The sequence below is a fragment of the Salmo salar genome, chromosome ssa13 (genome assembly GCF_905237065.1).
Source record: "Salmo salar chromosome ssa13, Ssal_v3.1, whole genome shotgun sequence".
In the NCBI taxonomy this organism is placed as follows: domain Eukaryota; kingdom Metazoa; phylum Chordata; class Actinopteri; order Salmoniformes; family Salmonidae; genus Salmo; species Salmo salar.
Genome location: NC_059454.1, coordinates 18,237,856 through 18,259,183, shown reverse-complemented (window position 1 = coordinate 18,259,183; position 21,328 = coordinate 18,237,856). Strand labels below are relative to the sequence as shown.

At 43.3% G+C, this 21,328-nt stretch overlaps 1 protein-coding gene across 1 annotated transcript; it reads left to right on the top strand.

Moving 5' to 3' along the window:
• The first annotated feature begins 331 nt into the window (after positions 1-331).
• Positions 332-8,405, top strand: rnf114 (ring finger protein 114). The gene is made up of 6 exons (XM_014134658.2): positions 332-751; positions 1,978-2,128; positions 3,795-3,901; positions 4,603-4,717; positions 6,110-6,217; positions 6,312-8,405. The coding sequence occupies exons 1-6, from the start codon at positions 525-527 to the stop codon at positions 6,375-6,377; spliced, it is 774 nt and encodes a 257-aa protein (XP_013990133.2). The 5' UTR covers positions 332-524; the 3' UTR covers positions 6,378-8,405.
• Positions 8,406-21,328: the final 12,923 nt, after the last annotated feature.

Genomic DNA, 21,328 nt, shown 5'->3' with positions numbered 1-21,328 from the left:
ATGTTGCAAAACGTTTAATCTGTTGCAAAACGTTTTGCATCAGAAATCGTTTACTCAAAACGGTAACCGTTTTGCAAAGAAAACGAGAGTTAATACTGGACAAATTCAGGTATGTCACTCCCTGTTTGATTCCATTCGCTATGTTATATGCTTCCGTTTGGTTCCTAGAGTAAACAGTCGTCATTAACACAGATACAAAGTCCTAAACTCCGCCCATTTCTACAATGTATCTTCTTAAAATCATATTTTAACCCTAACCTTCACCACACTGCTAACCCTAAACTAACATAGGGAGCCGAGTCCTCACATCCGTTTTCCACAGGAAATGTGTACATTTATATAATACTGTATCTCTGAAAACATCCTCTTACTGCTAACGCTGCTGCGGGTGGCCTAAACCTAACTTTCAATTACGACCAAAAAGCTAAGTTTTGTTTTCAGGATTTTTTACCAATTTTGACTGTGTTTGTGTTATCTATTGGAAATCCGCTTTCATCTGTTGCAAAACGTTTGTAACAGATGAAATGTTTCGCTACGGAATTCGACTAATGAATACACCCAGTTGTATTGAACGTAACAATAGGTCCCCCAAATTGACAGCTGAGAGAGAAGAAATGGCGATGCTAGGATCCTTTAGCTCTGCACAGCAGAAGAAAAATGTTTCTGGAGGCGACAGGGACGTGACAGAGTTCCTCTGCCCGGTTTGTCTGGAGATTTTTGATAGCCCTGTCACAACACACTGTGGACATACGTGAGTATCTTTACACAAATATATATTTTTGTCTGTTAACGTAGCTGGCTAGACATCGTCCAAGTTCAAGCTAACGAGCTGTCTAACGTTAGCAATTTGGCAAAACTAGCCAGCCCACCAGCAAGATCTGTTGTGAGCTGGCTAGCTAAACGATTGAACATGTATGTACACCCATAAGGTAACTATTTCTGACAGGAATTAATAATTAGTTAGCCATTGTTTATTTTGGCATTCAATGTTATGTTTGTAAGATATTCGTAAGTTCATAAATCTGCTTTACGTTCAGTTTTGTTTACGTCAAGAAATGGGGTTCAAGAATCGTGGGTTTTGTAGTTGAATGATGTGTGAAATTCATTAATGTAGATCTTTAAAGAACTACAAAACCCAATGTCGTCAAATGACAGGACTTTTCCTCGGTGACGGAAGTGCATTTAGTTATAAAACATTCGCACCGTCATTGAATTTCACAAAGTAAAGTGTGAAACTGTCGGTGATGAACAGAGGTCTAACTTTAATCATATGCATCATTGTTTGTTTGTGTGACGCCAGACGTATACCATTCAGTTTCGTTTTCCTTCTGTATTGAACAATTCGTTGGTATTACATTACCTATAAATAGATGTTTGCTTTCATTTTAGCGGAATAAACTCCATTCCGTGGTGAAGGAAGTTTCTGATTAACTAAACCAATGTCTAGCTCCGACTAAATCGATTCGCTCAAGGTCAATACTTCAAAAACATTTTATTATGAAACGCCCAGCTTGTCTATGTTTGCCCTCTTTAGTTGCGTGCCATTCTTTGTCTGTTGAAATCCATACTTTTTCAATAAACGTTCATCTAATACTGCCATTGAATGTTTGCTAATTGCTGTTGCCCAAAGACGGCAACTCGGCGCATGTGCCCATTGAATCTCAACAAGGAAACAGTCGGTGGTGGTATTTGATTAACGTTTATTTAAATAGAAAGTATGGATTTCAGCAAAGAAAAGCACACTACAGAGGACAAACATGGCTATAAGACGGGCGTTTCATAATATTAAATTATTGTAAGTATTGACCTTGGCAAATTGGTGTAGCCGGAACTAGATTCCACCAAGCCTGGTCTCTACTCCACGCCATTGAAATTCATCAGAAACTTTCTTCACCGTGGAGTTCAGTCTGCTACTTGCATTTTAGCCAATGAATGATTTTCTACACTTCCACTCTCCTTTCCATTCTCTCCCTCCAGGTTTTGTCAAAGTTGTCTGCAGGCGTGCCTGCGGCCCCAAAAGCCAGTGTGTGCCGTGTGCAGGGCAGCACTGGGTCACTGGGCCAAAGCCACTGACCTAGATGCCCTCATACACACCTCTGTGGCGGCCTGCAAGGGCTGTGGAGCACAGGTGTGTCTGTGTATAGCATGCTGTCATTTTGTAAAACAATGTGAATAGTCAAGGGAATTAGGACGAGGGAGTGAATTTTATATACAGTGTATTCAGACATTTTTACATTTTTACATTTTAGTCATTTAGCAGACACTCTTATCCAGAGCGACTTACAGTAGTGAATGCATACATTTCATTGCATGCATTTTTTATTTTTTATTATTATTATTTTTTCTACTGGCCCCCCGTGGGAATCGAACCTACAACTCTGGCGTTGCACACACCATGCTCTACCAACTGAGCCACAGGGAAGACCACTTGACTTTTTCCACATTGTTACATTACAGCCTTAATCGAAAGTGTATTTCCCCCCCCCTCCATCTACACACGATACCCCTTAATGACAATTGTTGCAAATGTATTAAGAAGGAACTGAAATGTCACATTTACATAAGTATTCAGACCCTTTACTCAGTACTTTGTTGTAGTACCTTTGTCAGCGATTACAGCCTTGAGTCTTCTTGGGTATGACACTACAAGCTTGGCACACCTGTATTTGGGGAGTTTCTCCCATTTTTCTCTGCAGATCCTCTCAAGTCTGAGGTCCTGAGTGCTCTGGAGTAAGGTTTCATCAAGGATCTCTGTACTTAAATCCGGTCATCTTTCCCTCGAATCCTGACTAGTCTCCCAGTCCCTGCCTCTGGAAAAACATCCCCACAGCATGATGCTGCCACCACCATGCTTCACCAAAGGGATGGTGCCAGGTTTCCTCCAGATGTGACGATTGGCATTCAGTCCCGACAAATTCAATCTTGGTTTCATCAGACCAGAGAATCTTGTTTCTCAGAGTCCTTTAGATACCTCTTGGCAAACTACAAGTGGGCTGTCGTGCCTTTTACTATGGAGTGGCTTCTGTCTGGGCACTACCATAAAGGCCTGATTGGTGGAGTGCTGCTAAGATGGTTGTCCTTCTGGAAGGTTCTCCCATTTCCACAGAGGAACTGTCAGTGACCATCGGGTTCTTGGTCACCTCCCTGACCAAGGCCCTGCTCCCCCTATTGCGCAGTTTTGGCTGGGCGGCCAGCTTTAGGAAGAGTGTAGGTGGTTCCAAACTTCTTCCATTTAAGAATGGAGGCCACTGTGTTCTTGGGGACCTTCAATGCTTCATTTTTTTATTTTTTTTACCCTTCCCCAGATCTGTGCCTCGACACAATCCTGTCCAGGAGTTCTACGGACAATTCCTTCATCCTCATGACTCAAGTTTTGCTCTGATATGCACGGTCAACTGTGGGACCTTTTTATATAGACAGATGTGTGCCTTTCCAAATCATGTCCAAATCAATTGAATTTAACACAGGTGGACTCTAATCAAGTTGTAACAACATCTCAAGTATGATCAATGGAAACAGGATGCACTTGAGCTCAATTTCGAGTCTCAGCAAAGGGTCTGAATAGTTAGGTAATTGAGGTATTTCTGTTTTCATTTTTGGTAAATGTGCAAACATTTCTTAACCTGCTTTTGCTTTGTCATTATGGTGTGTGTGTATTGATGATACATTTTTTTATTTAATCCGGATCGGTCTGAATGCACTATTTGTATATGTGCACAAAAGTATATGCCTATGTTTCTGAATATACTGCACTACCATTAGCACTGAGCCTGGTTCCTCCTTGTCTCTCTCAGGTTGGCCTGTCCCAAATGAGAGGCCACACGGCAGCCTGCTCCAAGTACCAGGAGTACATTGAGGAGGGGGTGAGGACCACTGCCCAGACCCAGCCTAACATTATCGGGTGAGACGGGGATGGTGTAGCCTGAGTGATGGCACAGCAGCTTTGAAATGCTGTTCAATCATCCACTAATGGACTTAAAGTAATTCATATGGGTTGATCATCAACCCATCTTTATAGGTTATCAACTTTGTATTGGCTCTAAATATCCATTTCTTTTTTTAAATTGACTATTGCATTAACACTGAGTTTCATAGTGAAGGGCACAGAACCATAGATGTGCTGGTTGTTTAGCAACAACACAGATGGGGTTGGCTTAGATTGTTTAAATATAGTTTACATGTCGTCTCCAATGTTTATTGAAAACATAAATACATTTGAACTATGAGCACTTGTAGTCTCTCAAATGCATTGTTACAGTTGTTGGTTAGCTAGTGATTTTTCTTTTTGCCATAGTAGCATAGACATAACATCCGTCACATTTCAAAACAAGACATAGTATGGAGAACTAGCTGAAACGAGCTACCTCTGTTGCTAGCAATCTGGCCGTCCATAATCACAACACACCGCCTTCTGCCCCACATTTGTTTTTCCAGATTTGTCAGCTAGCTCGTCTATAGACACCATGGTCATATATAATACAAAGGAAGCAGTGCTTTAGCCTATCCAACATGTCCTCATTCCCCTTCCCCTCTGTCTCTCCAGCCCTGTGCACAACCCCTTCACCTTCTGCCCCTACTGTAACTGTCCCCCTCTGTCTCCAGCCCTTTGCCGAATCGCTTCACCTTCTCCTGCCCGTATTGTAACTGCCAGAACCTTGACCAGGACGGCCTGGTGGAGCACTGCACTTCCCAGCATGCCCGGGACACGCGCCACGTGGTAAGGGGTCCTCACTGATATGTGACCCACCTGATAATTGCCTCCCCTCCAGCATTTTGTTTTGTTCATTGCGTGAGGACAAAGATGGTGTGTTACTGTTAATGCATGCAGTCTGTGACAGCCTGCTTCAGCCACGGGTGTAACATGAGATGTTGCATAGAAAGAGCGAGAATGATGGAGGGAGAGAATAAGGGAGAGCTTGACAGAAAGCCAAGAGGAAAACAAGATGACAGAAAGATGGGGGGATGGAATAGGGATGGCTTGTAAAACCAGGTGCTTTGGGATGTGTGCGTATGGTGTGATTCTTTTGGAGCCGCTCCACTGTGCTCCTCAATCATTCTGCAGAGCACGTCCTAAATCATCACACACAGCTATCTGCCAGGACCCTGTATGACTGACTACCTTACAGAGTCCCCTCCTAGCCGCTGACGGTCACACACACTTTAGTGTTATAGCGGGGAAAAGGAAATAATACCTGCCAAGGTGTATATACATAGCTTGAGACTTTCTAGAAGCAGGGCACGGTGTGGTGGAGGATGGGGGGCATGAGAACGTCTAGGTGTGTCACAGCGTTTACGTTAGCCGGTAATTGACTGCTTTTGGCTGATTAAAAAAAAATTATAGACTTGCAATTGTCTCAACTGGTACCAGCCCACGCCAGTCAGTCCGTGAAAGACTCCACTGTGTGCTCACAGGGAAGAAGTGTTGAAAAAAATGCTATATAGATTTTCCATATCAGTGCCCTTCACCATTAATTATATTTTGCTAGATTAATCTACCTAAAATATAATTTACAGAAATGTCATACTGCTCCACCAACAAGGAGTATTTAGGTGATTGATGCATCTTACTTCTCTTCCTTAATCTGGTTTAGTAGCTAAAAAAAACTGGTGCAGAACGTTGAGTACTAAAGTGAGACTGAGATCTTGTTGTTATTTGGGGTGACCATGTCTAATCACTGCTGTTTCATCCATGGCAATGCTGCTCTCCTTTCTCTTATTTTGCTCAATATTTACGGTACTCGCTGAAGTTCACTCAAACGATTAATTTAGACCAGACGTTTATTTGAAACGGGTGTTCATTTGTTGAAATGTGTGTCGCTGTTAAAAGGGACTGGTGGCTCTTTCAGACTCGGCTCAATAATCCTTGCAGTCACTTTCATGTGGTGTAATCGGCAGCGGGCACTCCTAAATAAGCATTAGCCTACGTGAGACAGCATTCAATTGGCTGTCTATTACATAAAGCCTGTAAAAATCTGGATGTACATTTGACGGAAAGGCTGGCGTGAGTGTACATGTGTATTGCTGCTTTAACACAATGTGTTTTTAATGTTACTTGTGAGGGTGAGCTAAAGACTCGTGTCCAGATGAATAATGTTTTATTCTGTTGCAGGTGTGTCCTATCTGTGCCTCTATGCCTTGGGGAGACCCTAACTACAGGAGCACTGACTTCTTCCAGCACCTCAAGATTAGACACACCTTCTCTTATGACACCTTTGTCGTAAGTGGATCTTAAGACGCAGTGGCCACAATTCAGTTATTGTACACATCTGTTTTATTATTTAATTATTCCCCCTCTCCTCCTTTCTCTACAGGACTACTCCACAGACGAACACACTATGATCCAGGAGGCTCTACAGCGCTCCCTCATGGAGAACTGAGGTGGTGTATGTCTGGAGGAAAAGGGGATTTGGGTGGGGGGGAATTGCACTGCACCCTCCTTGAGCTGGGCTAGTGGTGTAACCATAGGCAACAGAATATTAAGGGTGGGTGCAACTTCCTGCCTGCATAACCAGGAAGCTTTGAGCCCTACCGAACAACTCCTCTTATCACTTTAATATTAGACAATTATCTTTCCAACATAAATAAACCAATACAAGTTGAACACAGTTAATGTGCTTTCTGGTGTAGGAGTGGTAGAAGAGTGATGTCCCTGTATCGCTCCAGGGAAGCGTGTTGTAAGATCATTCATAATCCACTGAGTCATTATGATTTGATCTGTTCATTGATAACATTGTCATGTAGGCCTAATGTACCTGACTCCCAAAGTTATGTTAGTTTGCTACTGTTGATTCTGCAATAAGAGGCTTTGACCACTAGGTGGCTACCCTTTGCCAACAAAATGCAATGAGACTTTGTTCTTCAATGCGAGAAAGCATTGTAAGATGTAAACTGCCAGTAACTCTTATTCCAGGAGGAATGTGTTTATATAATGTGTACTCTAAATACTTTTCCTGATAAGAATAGATGTCAGTCTCAAACCTCCCTGTGGCGTACACTTGTTCACACAAGAAACTTAAGTAGTGTTTTTGTCTTTAACTGTATGCTTTTTGATTTTTCTCCCAAGTAGAGACATGGGTCAGTGTGTTGCCTCGGCGCCTAGACTACTGAATATGCTGAGAGAGGCTGCATTCTGAGAGTAGGACTTCTATGCATGTGACATAAGAGCCATATTCCTTGAATGTGGTATTCCTCCGTGTAACCTCTCACGGTTTTCGAGGCGCATACTAGACCCTCTTGTTGGTAGATGGCCTTCATTTAAGACATCTAAGTTATTTAGTATTGATTGGTTAAGATATTAAGTATGAACCTAATACAATCAGGCAGTATCTGTCGTTTATATAGTTTATCATTGGACAATTGGATTTGATGCCCCCAGTAGGCTGTAGTTCCCCATGTTTGGTCAAAGGAGGGCAGTAGAGCTCCATCACTCCCCATCTAACATTAGAGGCACTGTTCCATTTCCAGCATCATTTCTAGACTTGCTATTAGGAGTGCAGGCTTTCGTTCCGGTCCAGCACTAGCCTACACACACACCTGTTTCGAATAATCAACTACTTCAATATGAACCACGATAAGATGGATCAAGTACTGGGCTGCAACAAAACCCTGCTTACCTTAACTCCTGGGTGACACCCTTGCTTGCTCTGCCATAGCTGGGTGGCTTTCAATAGCAGCGAAATAAGAAAACATATTTAGGGTACAAACTTATTCAATAAGAAAACATTTTGATTTCTATTTCAAAACATTTTCTGCTATCCGTTCCTCTTGAACATGACCCTAATGTTGATGGTGAACATTTGGATGAGAAATTCAGATGCATCAGTAAAGAATGTGTTTTTATTTGTGAAAGCGTATCCTATTTAATAAATGATTTGTTCTGGATTTGTAGAGCTACTGTATCTTTCTCTTTTACAGAGCTTTCACATTATGCCAGAGTTACTGCCACAAGTTCATAAAACATACATCGACTTTAAGTTTTAATACATTGATCATTTCCTTGACCACACATAACTGATGGAACCTTAAAGGGTGAGGCCTTTCTATGCCTGGAATGTGTATGAGGGGGGGACAATAACATTGAAATTGAATGATTTACATTTTTGCCTGATTTTTCATAAGTGGAGGTTGAAAGTAATAATAAAATGCATAACTTTCCTTACAATCAATAAATAGCTAGGTTAATGAAGGTTTTTGTTTATAATTTGAGATGTTCATTGTGTAATTTTTCTTAAGCAAACCTTGCATTTAAAATCTCCGAACCTGTGGTAACTATAGGATAAATCACGCTCAGCTGAGTAGCACTGGTTCGGAGGCTGAATCTGGTTTTGCATAATTGTACTTTATACCAGGATTTTTTTTTGTTTTGGTTTTTTTTCTCCAATAAAAATCTTTATACGTGTGATAAATGTGTTCATGTCTTGTTTTTTTTTCTCTCCAAATACTCTAAGAATCTCTTCTATATCCCTCTACCTCTTTTCATTTGTTTTTTTTATTACTCTGTTGTCTGAAGGTGCTAAATCCTGATAAATTAAAGCTCTTTAATTATTTAAACATTGAACCTTGAAATCAGCTTATGTGATTTATACCTGAGAGTGAGCTATGTGGGGGCAAAAACAACACTCCGTGCTCTGATGGATGACCAAATATGTGTGTGTGTGAGGGAGAGAAAGAAGAGTTGGTAATGTGTAAGGTACATCAATCTTAAGCCAACCATGATTATGCCTGACTGTCTACTTGGGGCATGATAGGAGATGAGATTAAGTAAAATGTTAACTTATAACTCATCTACAAAGGGAATGGGGATGATCACATCTGGATGGTTTAAGAGAAAAGCTAGGATTGCTTAGAATCTAGGCTGATGTATGTGAAGATGAAGAACACTGATTAGATTGTATCAAGTACTTTTATGGATTCATGTCCTGCAAATGCATAAATATATGATGAAAATAGGTTCTTTAAGAGTCACAATGTTCCATTGTGGATCCAAATAAAACAGTCAGAATGATGAAAGAGCCTTGTAGCACAGTGTGTATTGACTATGTCCATAGGGAGAGAATAACCCTCTGCTATCTGCTCTTTCCTTTGTGTCGTTCTCGGCATCTTGTTTCTCATTAGTTAAGTGATATCAACCATCTCCCACTTAGCTCTGTGGAATACCTCAGCAGCCAAACTTCATCTCTCTGCCCCCCTTTCTCCTCCCCTCTTCTTTTATTTCCTTTCTCTCGTTTTATCCCTTTTTCTCCCCGATCAGGTTTTTAGCTTCTGGCAGAGCGGAGAGGAGAAGTTGACTGTGTGAGAACTAACGAGATTCACCAGCAGTGCTTCTGGGCAGGAAGGAAGTAAAGCTGAAAACATGGTAGGGAGACTCTTTCTTGTCTGTTTAGTGGTGGCGGTGGAAAGGGAGAGGAGGGCCAAGGTGGGGAATAGGAAGAAAGAGGGAAAAGGGAAGAGAAGTGAACATATTGAATAAAAATTTCATAAAGTTGAGCTCGTGATTTCTTTGATGCGAGCATTAGATTGTGTGTGGCAGACTCGGGGCTGTGTAGAGGCAGCAATTAACGCTACACGGCCCCGCGGGCACAATGCGAGAGGGGAAGAGAGAGGAGAGAGAGGGGAGGAGAAAGAGAGGGCGTCGATTTGTTTCAGATGTGTGTCACAGCATCGGCATGTGATGCTACCCCAGACACACTTCCACCCACTTTTCTTTTGTTTTACCTCTTTTTCTCTTTTGTTCTCTCGTTCTTGGGTTCTCTCAAATTATCTCAACCTGTGAACGGAGACTTGAACAGCACAGTGTTCACCTGAAGTGTCTCATCTCTGTCTGTGGCACTACTGTGTAGTGTGTAGGCCGCGTCAAGAGGGTGGTTTGGCAAGCAGGACCAGTGTCAAAGATGGCCTTTGGTTTCATCGTGCTCAGGTTCACTGGACCTTTATGTCATGAAATGGGTTGACCTGTGTGTTTATAGAGCTAGGCTGAAGGAGTAGCAGCATCACCACCCTGGACTCATCTTTATGTCCAGTACTTTGTGAGTACTTGTGAAGCCTTTATGTGCATGAGCCTACAACGGCTTCTGTCAGGTGGCCTGGATCTTTATGGCAAAGGTGGTAGTGCGCTTGCACTTTAATCCCATGGCCATTGGGTCAAGTCTGTATATGTTGAAATGTTGAAAAATCATTTTAAAATGCATGCAAATTAAAGTTATCCCCCCTTTTAACGTGACCTCCAGACTTTGAGATGACATAGTTTATAGAATGTGTGAAGTGTGAGTCATAGAAAAAGCTCTCTCTTTCTCTACCAGTCTGGAAAAATTTCTCAAGATCTGTGTGGTACCAACGAACTCAAGGTGACTTCAAGGTTTCTCTTTCTGTCCTCTGTGCCTGGAAAGTTATCTCTCTGTCTCTCTCTCCCTCTTTTCCTCTCTCCATCTCACTCTCTCGCTCTTTTCTAGTTTTGCTGAGCCAGGTATATGTGGCGGGGTGTGTGAGTGGAGCTTTGGGAGTTTGTTCACGGTAAAAATTCCTCAAAGTCAGGAGAAACAGGAAGCGCGGGAATCCTGCCGCCCAGGCACCACCTCCTCGTTCTCGGCTTCGGCTTGGCAGGTTAGTCCTCTCAAATGTTTGAACAGAAAACGCTTGCGGGCTTCCCCAACATCAAGACTAGTTCTACACCGATTCCTCTTCCGCTCTTAAACTCCCAACTACCGACCCCCTACCCCAACCACACACACATTCACATGCAAACACACACACACACTACGGTATGCGTACCTACACAGACGCTGCAATATGCGTACCTACATACACACTCAGGAGCACACACACAGGCTCCTGTTATAAGGCTGAAAGCAATAATGTCTTAACTTTGATTTAATAATGCCTGGAACCAACTCTGAATCTGCTTCAACATACTGTGTGTTTCCAGGGCTACTTTCTTAGCAGGTAGGGTCCCCAGGTTTTCAGAGTAACAATGTGTATGTGGCCAGTCGTTTGTAAACAAAGAGCTTTAACATTATTAGTGGTTAGTAACCAGTGGCCCAGTGAAAAATGGTGTCTAGCTAATGTCATGTCCCTTTCAGAGGCTGTATCACATTAGGCCGTGATTGGGAGTCCCATAGGGCGGTGCACAATTGGCCCAGCGTCGTATGGGTTTGAGCGGGGTAGGGCATCATTGTAAATAAGAATTTGTTCTTAAATGACTTGATTAGTTAAATAAAAATAAATTAAAAAACTATTTAAGAGATATCACTCTTTCTCAGAGCTTTTCCTATGAATCACACTTCACACATTCTATAAACTAAGTCGTCCCAAAGTCTGGGGGTCACGTTAAAAGCTTGGAAAGTGCACAGAATCACTGTAGCAGCAGAAATATTCTCCTGGAAGTGAAAATGAATATAAAACGCATTGATAGGACTGTCGGGGGAATTGCTAATCATTGCTCCATTTATTTATTTATTTGAAATCCGCACAGCCCCTTTACCAATATTTGAGAGTTAAGCCCTCTGAGGTGTAAGTGTAGGGGGGTATGATCCCAGGAGTGTGTGTGTCTCTCTGTGTGTGTGTTTGTGTTTGTGTGTGTGTGTGTGTGTGTCACTGTGGAATACCAGGCCAAGTGGGCGGAATGGAGCAAAATGTTGTTCCCCCCTCCCTTGCCTCAGTAGACGAAGTAAGACGCCAGCCTAGGGAAGAGAGCTAGGCCCTGGGCTATTATTCTCCCATTAATTTTTCCATTTGAAATCAAGTCTCCATGGGCATGCAAGGGGGAACCAGAGGGTGGGTGAGCTGGGATTGGGGGGACCCAATTGGGGCTGCAACTGCTTTAATGTCCAACAGGGGAGGCAATTTCACTTTCATAAGAGTTGCTCATTATGCGTCGGAATGTCTTTCATTTCTTTCTCCCTCTCTTTTCCCTTCTATTGCTCTTTACTGTAAAACTACAGCCCAAGGGAGAGCTCTACCGCCATTAACGCTCTGTTTGATTGTGACACACACACAAACTCAAACACACACTCATACATGTGAAAGCAAGCACGTACACACGAACACATGTGCATGCACACACACACACACACACACACACACACACACACACACACACACACACACACACACACACACACACACACACACACACACACACACACACTCACAAAATATTTGCACTTCAATTGTATTGTATTGTTTGTCTGTTGTCTGATTTTGTCTTCTCCATATTGGTCCACAGACACATACAATAGCAAAGATGAGTGTACGCTCACGTTAATTGTGTCCTGGTCTGTTGTGGCTTGGCACGGTTTGGTCTGGCCTGGCTTTGATCAGTTTCAGCAGCTGCAGTGATGAATATCCATGTCATCAGAGAATAAAGAAAAAAAAGTCTTCAGTGTAAAAGAAGATGCTACACTCTTACAAAACAAGGTGCTATCTAGAACAAAAAATGGGTTATTTGGCTGTCCTCATGGAAGAACCTTTGAAGGTTCCCTGTTGGTTCCAGGTAGAACCCTTTTGGGTTCCATGTAGAACCCTTTCCACAGAGGTCAGCTTAGTAGTTAAGAGTTTGGGTCAGTATACAAAAGGTTGCTGGTTCGAATCCCGAGCCGACTAGGTGATACATCTGTCGATGTGCCCTTAATTACTTCTGTAAGTTGCTCTGGATAAGAGAGTCTGCAGGAACCAAAAACAGTTATCCTATGTTGACAGCTGACCAGACCGCTTGTGTGTGCGCCATTGCGCGCATGTTGATTTTGTCCACCCACACCAGACGTGATCAGGACACGCAGGTTGAAATACCAAAACAAACTCTGAACCAACCATATTAATTTGGGGGCAGGTCAAAAAGCATTAAACATTTATGGCAATTCAGCTAGCTAGCTTGCTGTTGCTAGTTAATTTGTCCTGGGTTATTTTACCTGAAGTGCAGAAGGTCCTCTACTCAGAGAATTAATCCACAGATAAAAGGCTGGCCAAATAGGTCAAGTCGGTCAGATAGAATAGATTCGGCCGGCAGGCCAGATAGGTGAAGATAGCATAAGTTTGGCCGGTAGGCCAGATAAGTTAAGTTGGCCAGATAGGACAAGTAGGCAGGTAGCATAAGTTTGGCCGGCTGGCCAGAGTGGATAAGGTCGGCCGGGCGGACAGACGGATAGGAAACTGTAAGTTCAGCCACCCGGACAGATAGGGCAAGTTGGACAAAACATTTTTTTGGGCCAGATTGGATAAGGTCAGCCGGCCAGACAGATAGGGAAAGTCAATCAGAACATTTATGTCGGCCAGATAGGACAAGCCGGACAGAAAGGACAATTCGTATAGATAGCATTATTTCGGCCGGACGGACGGAGAGGATAAGTTCGGCCAGATGGCATAAGTTCGCCGTCCAGACAGATAGGATAATGTTGGCCGGCTGGTCAGATAAGCCAAGTCAGCCAGATAGGATAAGTTGGACAGATATGATAGGTTCTGCCGTCCGGACAGATACGTCTATTGGCCTGACTGGACAATTAGGCATGTAGTATAAGTTCTGCAGGCATGCTAGATAGGTTGAGATAGCATTAGTTCAGCCGGCAGGCCAGATAAATTAAGTTGGCAGGTGGCATAAGTTCAGTCGGCTGGCCAGATAGAGACAGTTGGCCAGATAGGACAAGCCGGACAGATAGGATAAGGTCTGTCGGACGGACGGATACGATCAGTTTGGCTGCCCAGACAGATAGGTAAAAAATAGGAGAAGTTGGCCAGATAGCATATCTTCAGCCAGCCAGATAGATAGGACAAGTTTGGGTGGCCAGACAGATAGGACAAGCCTGACAAATAGGACAAGTAGGCCAGTTAACATAGGCGAGCTGGCCAGATAGGATAAGTTCGGACGGCCGGTCAAATAGGACAAGTTTGCCAAATAGGATATGTTGACCAGATAGCATATGTTCTGCCGGCCAGACAGGATAAGTTTGGCCGGCTGACCAGATAGGACCAATTCGGCCAACTGGACAAATAGGATACGTTTGGCCACCCGGACGGATTTGATAAGATTGTCCAGCTGGCCAGATAGGGTATGTTCTGCCAGCCGGTCAGATAGGATAATTTGGCTACCCGGACCGATAGGGTTAGTCAGCCAGTTAAGTAAAGTAGGCCAGATAGGACAAGTCAGCCAAATTGGCACTAGCCGGACAGATAGGCTAAGGTCGGCCGGATGGACAGATATGATAAGTTTGGCCGCCTGCACAGACAGGGAAATTCGACCAGAAAGCTCAAGTCGGCCAGATCGGACAAGTCGGACAGATAGCATAAGTTTGGCTGGATGGGCGGTGAGGATAAATTCAGCAAGATGGCATAAGTTCGACCAGCCGGACAGATAGGATAAGGTTGGTCGGCTGGCCAGATAGGTCAAGTTGGCCAGAAGGACAGGTTTAGATAAGTTCGGCCTGCAGGCCAGATAAGTTATGCTAAGTTGGTCGGACAAGTCAGCAGGTAGCAAAAGTTTGGCTGGCTGGCCAGATTAGGAAACATTTGGCCATCCGGACAGGTAGCTAAAGTTGGCCAAATAGGCTACGTTTGGCTGGCCAGATAGGATAAGTTCAGCCAGCCACCCAGAAAGGATAAGTCAGGCAAATGGGACAAGTCAGCCCAATAGCATGAACTCGTCCAGAGACAGGACAGGATAGGATATGTTCGGCCGGCCCGTCAGATACGACAAGTTCGGAGGGAGGAAGCTACTCACGGAGAGACTGCTAACAACATACAGAACAATAATTAATGGACCTTTTGCATCTTTATTTGTTCTTCCCCCTCTCCCTTATTCCTTCTGTCCCCCAACGCACACACATAACCTTCATCCATCTCTCCCTCCCTCCCTCCCTCCCATCCACCCACACAAACACACCTCGTCTCCCTCTTATTCTTCCCTTTAATTTAAATCACCTTCCTCTCTTTCTTTGAAAAAGCACCACAGTTAGCTGATCTGTCAATCAGCTGTTGTCCTGTTGTGTGTGATGTTGTGTGTCCTAAAGGGGTTGTGTGTGTGTGTTTGTGTGTGCATGCTTGTGAGTGGCGGGTTGGTGGGCCCTACACCTCCAGCAGCGGTGAGCGGCTCGATCATTAACCAGGCAGGTAGTGAGTCAAACTGCTGAAAGGCGAGCCCAGTGACAGCTGATTTGAAAGACAATGGCCCCGTTCCCTCTACTTAACTTGTCACGCCAGTCAAAGCACCTTCTCCATTAACTTCAGACAGATCTGGAGGGAAACGACCCCCCATCTGCACATACATACACACACATACCATCTCGTCCCCCACACTGTGTGACAAGTATTATGGTGCTATATTGAGCTATTAGTGATGGGGGTAGCCTAAATGGAGGCCCTCTGGCTAGAAAGAATATAGAAGGAATAATGGAGATTTTTGTGGATAGTGTGTTGACTATGAATATCTGTTTCCCAATATTAGCATTTTAGATTAGTAGGGTTTTAGATCAATATGATATACCTGCAATGATTTGTAAGTGTAATAGAGTTGAACTCTAAGTTTAACTACAGAACTGTCAAACTTCTGTAAATGTTCACCGAGTAGGTAGACTTCTGCCCTATGTACAGTATATAGAGTCATTAAACACTGGTCACTTTAATAATATTTACATGCTATTTTACCCACTTTTTGCAGTATGTACTGTACATTCGGAAAATATTCAGACCCCTTCCCTTTTTCCACATTTTGTTACGTTACAGCCTTTTATTAAACATGTTTATTTTACTAGGCAAGTCAGCTAAGAACAAATTCTTATTTACAATGACGGCCAGGTGGAGACACCTGAAACCCCACCTCTTTAAGGAATACCTGGGATAGGATAAAGTAATCCTTCTAACCCCCCCCCCCCCAAAAAAAATAATACAAAAAAAAATAATAATAATAAAAAAGATATAGATGTACTATTGTAAAGTGGTTGTTCCACTGGATATCATAAGGTGAATGCACCAATTTGTAAGTCGCTCTGGATAAGAGTGTCTGCTAAATGACGTAAATGTAAATGTAAAGAACAGTGGGTTAACTGTCTTCTTCAGGGGCAGAACGACAGATTTTTACCTTGTCAGGTCGGGGATTCGATCTAGGAACCTTTCGGTCACTGGCCCAACGCTCTAGCTACTAGGCTACCTGCCGCCCCAGCCTTATTCTGAAATCGATTAAATAAAACATTTTCCTCATCAATCTACACACAATACCCCATAATGACAAAGCGAAAACAGGTTTTTAGACATTTTAGCAAATGTCTTATTTACATAAGTATTCAGACCCTTTGCTATGAGACTCGAAATTCAGTTCAGGTGAATCCTGTTTCCATTGATCATACTTGAGATGTTTCTACATCTTGATTGGAGTCCACCTGTAGTAAATTCAATTGATTGGACTTGATTTGGAAAGGTACACACCTGTCTATATAAGGTCCCACAGTTAACCGTGCATGTCAAAGCAAAAACCAAGCCATGAGGTTTGTGTTGAGGCACAGATTTGGGGAAGGGTACCAAAACATGTCTGCACCATTGAAGGTCCCCAAGAACACGGTGGCCTCCATCATTCTTAAATGGAAGACGTTTGGAACCACCAAGACTCTTCCTAGAGCTGGCCTTCTGGGGGAACTGAGCAATCGGGGGAGAAGGGCCTTGGTCAGGGAGGTGACCAAGAACCCGGTGGTCACTCTGACAGAGCTTAAAAGTTCCTCTGTGGAGATGGGAGAACCTTCCAGAAGGACAACCATCTCTATAGCATTCCACCAATTAGTCACTCCTCAGTAAAAAGCACACGACAGCCTGCTTGGACTCTCAGACCATGAGAAACAAGATTCTCTGGTCTGATGAAACCAAGATTTAACTCTTTGGCCTGAATGCCAAGCATCACGTCTGGAGGAAACCTGGCACCATGGTGGTGGCAGCATCATGCTGTGGGGATGTTTTTCAGCTGCAGGGACTGGGAGACTAGTCAGGATCGAGGGAAAGATGAATGGAGCAAAGTACAGAGAGATCCTTGATGAAAACCTGCTGCTGAAGGTTCACCTTCCAAAAGGACAACGACCCTAAGCCCACAGCCAATACAACGCAGGAGTGACTTCGGGACAAGCCTCTGAATGTCCTTGAGTGGCCTAGCCCGGACTTGAACCCGATCAAACATCTCTGGAGAGACCTGAAAATAGCTGTGCAGCGATGCTCCCCATCCAATCTGACAGAGCTTGAGAGGATCTGCAGAGAAGAATGGGAGAAGCTCCCCAAATACAGGTGTGTCATACCCAAGAAGACGCGAGGCTGTAATCGCTGCCAAAGGTGCTTCAACAAAGTACAGAGTGAATGGTATGAATACTTATGTAAATGTTATGTTTCCGTATTTATTTATTTTTTGCGAAAATGTATAAAAACCCGTTTTTGCTTTGTCATTATGGGGTGTGTAGGATGATGACGAAAAAAATGATTTAATCAATTTTAGAATAAGGCTGTTACGTAACAAAATGTGGAAAAACTCAAGTGGTCTGAATACTTTCCGAAAGCACTGTATATACTGTATTCTAATCAAGGCTCATCCTAAATAACTGCTGGTGTACACACCTTTTCTATTCATATACTGTCCATACTGTCTTTACATACCATTATATGTATATATATTTATTATTATTATTACATTATATGCATATATACTGAACAAAAATATAAATGCAACATGTACAATGTTTGTTCTATGTTTCATGAGCTGAAATAAAAGGTCCCAGAAAAAAGCTTATTTTTGTCACATTTTGTGCACAAATTTGTTTACATCCCTTGTTAGTTAACATTCTCCTTTGCAAGATAATCCATCCACCTGACAGGTGTGGTATATCAAGAAGCTGATTAAACAGCATGATCATTACACATGTGCACCTTGTGCACCTTGTCCTTCTATGAACTGGAACTCAGTAAAATCATTGACATTTTTGCAGGCTGCATTTATATTTATGTTTATATTTCGGTCTTTGACATTGCTCGTTCTGATATTTCTTAATTTATAAATGTTTTGTTCGATTTTTCTGGGTTATGTATGTATCATTTTGTTTGTTAATTATTGCTAGGTATTACTGGCTTGTTGGAGCTAGAAACACAAGCATTTCACTGCACCTGCAATAACTGCAAATATGTGTATGCTACCAATATGCTTTGATTTGATTTAGCACACTATGAACTAATTTAACCACTTATACTGCTGTTGTCTTTCAGATCACCACTAACTGAATACCATCGTCACAATCTGACAACCAAAACAACACTCAACTCTCCCTAGTTTCAGTCCACCTCCAAAGCTCTTTTTCTCCCTTACATTAATAGTACAACGCTTCCCAATTATTAACCGCCCCTGCAGAGCGCCTTTCGCATTCGAGCCAATCCCTCCCTCCACTTCCTGTGCTTTGTGATAATAGGCACTGGGACGACGCAGGCACATCTGTCAATCAAAGTGGCGTTGCCCCCCCTCGGTCCTGCCCAGTGGCTGCCCATACACCCATACACCTCCACCGCTGCTTGGAGTCTCAACGGCTCAATGAGTAACCACCCAGCAGGTACTGAATCAAACTGCTGACGAGATGGTGGAGGGAGGAGGAGGAAAGGGAGAGGGGATGTGTGTGTGGGTGGATGATGGAGGAAAGGAGGTAGAGTTTTTGTGTGTGTTGGGGGAGGGGTGGTCCAGAGATGACAATAGCATAATTTCATCATTTCACAGCCCATCTTGGTGATGTAACCTTTCACTGTGAATGGAGAGATGGGGAAAAGTTCTGTCCTTTCACTCTTTCACTCTCTCTTTTCTCTCTCCACTCTCCCACTCTCTTCCTTCCTCTCTTTGTCCTGCTTTGATGCTCTCTCTTTCCCTAGTTCTCACTCTCTCTCATCCTGTCTTCCATGACAGAGAGTGCTGTCAGTCTTGTCACCGCTGCCCAGCTAAACATTAACGTCTCCTCTGCCTGCCAAGTGTAGGGGGCAGAGGGGAGGTGAAACGGGGATGGCCCTCAGACAAAACGAGTGATGAAAAGGAGTGATGTCGCAATGTGCCTGACAGATTCTCCTTTGTCTTTTCTCAACCGGTGTTTGTGTATCTGTGCCATCAGCAGATTCCTGGCTTGAAGTAAAGGTTTTATGCTTCTGTTTTTTCTCCACTCTGAAGACCTGGACCTGAGGACACGTTGTCGGGGCTGCTGTCCTATGTAGACAGGCCGTCATTCTGTACAATGAATGGAAAATTCTCTACAGGTCTTATATGACCAGACTTAAGATGTAGTAGAGATAACACTATGTCATCAACACATGTGACACGTGGACATTATTTTGAATCATTCAATTATTTTTCATAAAAGGGTAACCGCTTGAGTCAGAAGAACACTGCAGTTCTTTGCATGGTTTAAAGTGATTTAAATGAGCTCTCTTTTTTTCTCTAATTCTCAATCTTCCTGTTCTCTTCTCTCTCCGTCTCCCCATCTCGCTTCCTCATCTCTCTCTCTCTCCATCTCTTCATCTCGCTTCCTCATCTCTCTGCCTCCATCTCTCCCTCCACCCCTTCATCTCTCTCTCTCTCTCTCTCTCTCTCTCTCTCACACACACACTCTCTCCTATCCCTCTCTTTATGTTGTCACTCAGGCATATCCCTTCTTTCTCCTGATCTCTTTTGAATTATTAACTCTAGCTCAGGGGAGTGAATAGGTTGTGCTGAGTAGACACAGCACAGATCCGGCTTCACATTGCACGCATTTCGGAAGTCCGTCCATTTGGTGGGGGATTATATAGCTGCTCCCTATCAGCCCCCAACCACACACTATACACACATTATGCACTTTCTCTCTCCCCCCTCTCTCTCTCCCACACCCACGCCCACGCCCACACAGGCACACACGTACGAGGTGCAACCTCACCATCACAGAGGTGTTTTACTGACCAGCAATATGCATGTCAGAGATGTATATATAAATACATAAGCATATAGAGAGTACAGAAATACAGTTTTTCCCATTTGGCATTCCTCTAAACTGTAGCGTTGGAGCTCTGAGCCTCCTGTGGTGAAGCCTCCCACTCGCCCAGCCAGGCTCCCTCCAGGCAGGCCCTCTCCTCTGGGCTGCACCAGCAATGATTAACCCTGGTGCTGATCAATGGTTCTGCTGACTCTGATACGTCACTGGAACCCTGGCAGCTGCCATGTAAAGGAAGCGTCAACTCTATGCTGCTGGTGACAGAGCACGTCCACTCTGTCACACACGTATTCACACATGCACTGACGCACCCCCCCCTCCCCCACACACACACAAACACAAACACACACACACATATATACAGATGCACGCGTGGGTGGTAACATGAAGAGCCAGCAGTGTACACAAATAAAGATAGATGTCTTGGAGAGAGGAGAGGAATGTTCTCATGGCAAAGCAGTAGATGGAAGGGGACTTTTTAGTTTCCATATTTCGTTTCCCATGGTATCTGATTCAACAATCCAGTCTAACATGTAAAATTAAGATGAGCAAGTTTGCTTTGTCACAATTAACCTTGTTTTATATTAAATGGAAGATTTCTATACATAAATACACAGGTGCCACCTTTTCAATATAAGGGAAATCAGAGTTGTGTGTTAACTGTGTTTGACATGTGCCTTTTGTCTTGGCATTATGGAATGGGCCGAGTCATATTAGGGGGATTAAAAATACAAAAACAGCCTATTCCTAATACATCTGTAATCAGGGCCTTAGTGTGGATGATTTCCACCCCTCCCTCCCTCCCTCCCTCCCTCCCTCCCTCCCTCCCTCCCTCCCTCCCTCCCTCCCTCCCTCCCTCCCTCCCTCTCTTTTACTCTTTCCATTATTTTTATATATTTTTCTATCCTTCTCCTTACGTCTCTCTCTCCCTCTCCTCCTTACCTCTCTCTCCTCTTCTCCCCCCCGCTTCTGTCTCAGTAGTAGGTACAGAATCATTAACCTGTCTGTATGAGTGGGATGTGCTGACAGAACATTCTGCCTTTGTGTTTCCTGTCATCTTCAGGAAGTCATGGTTTCCCTCTCTGTCGAGGACCAGGGCCACAGAGTGATGAGCTATTCCCTATATCTCTCTTTGTTGTTCATTTTTTTATATTATTTTCAACTTTGTATCTCTTCTATTTGATTGTCTCTTTCTATCTCACCCTCGCAATTGATAATTACATATAGATTAATAAGCTGTTTTTTATTATAGTGTACATAATGTAGTGTGTTACTATGGTATGCTTACAGCCTATACAGGTTACTCTGCAGAGTATAATATTAGGAAACACACAGCATTAGCATGTTTTGTATATGAAAGTATGTTTTATATAAAGAGAGTGTGT

Coding starts and splice junctions, on each gene's coding strand:
- rnf114 (XM_014134658.2), top strand. CDS start 525: ATGTTTCGCTACGGAATTCGACTAATGAATACACCCAGTTGTATTGAA. Junction 752..1,977: donor ACAACACACTGTGGACATAC/GTGAGTATCTTT, acceptor CTCTCCCTCCAG/GTTTTGTCAAAGTTGTCTGC. Junction 4,718..6,109: donor CCCGGGACACGCGCCACGTG/GTAAGGGGTCCT, acceptor ATTCTGTTGCAG/GTGTGTCCTATCTGTGCCTC.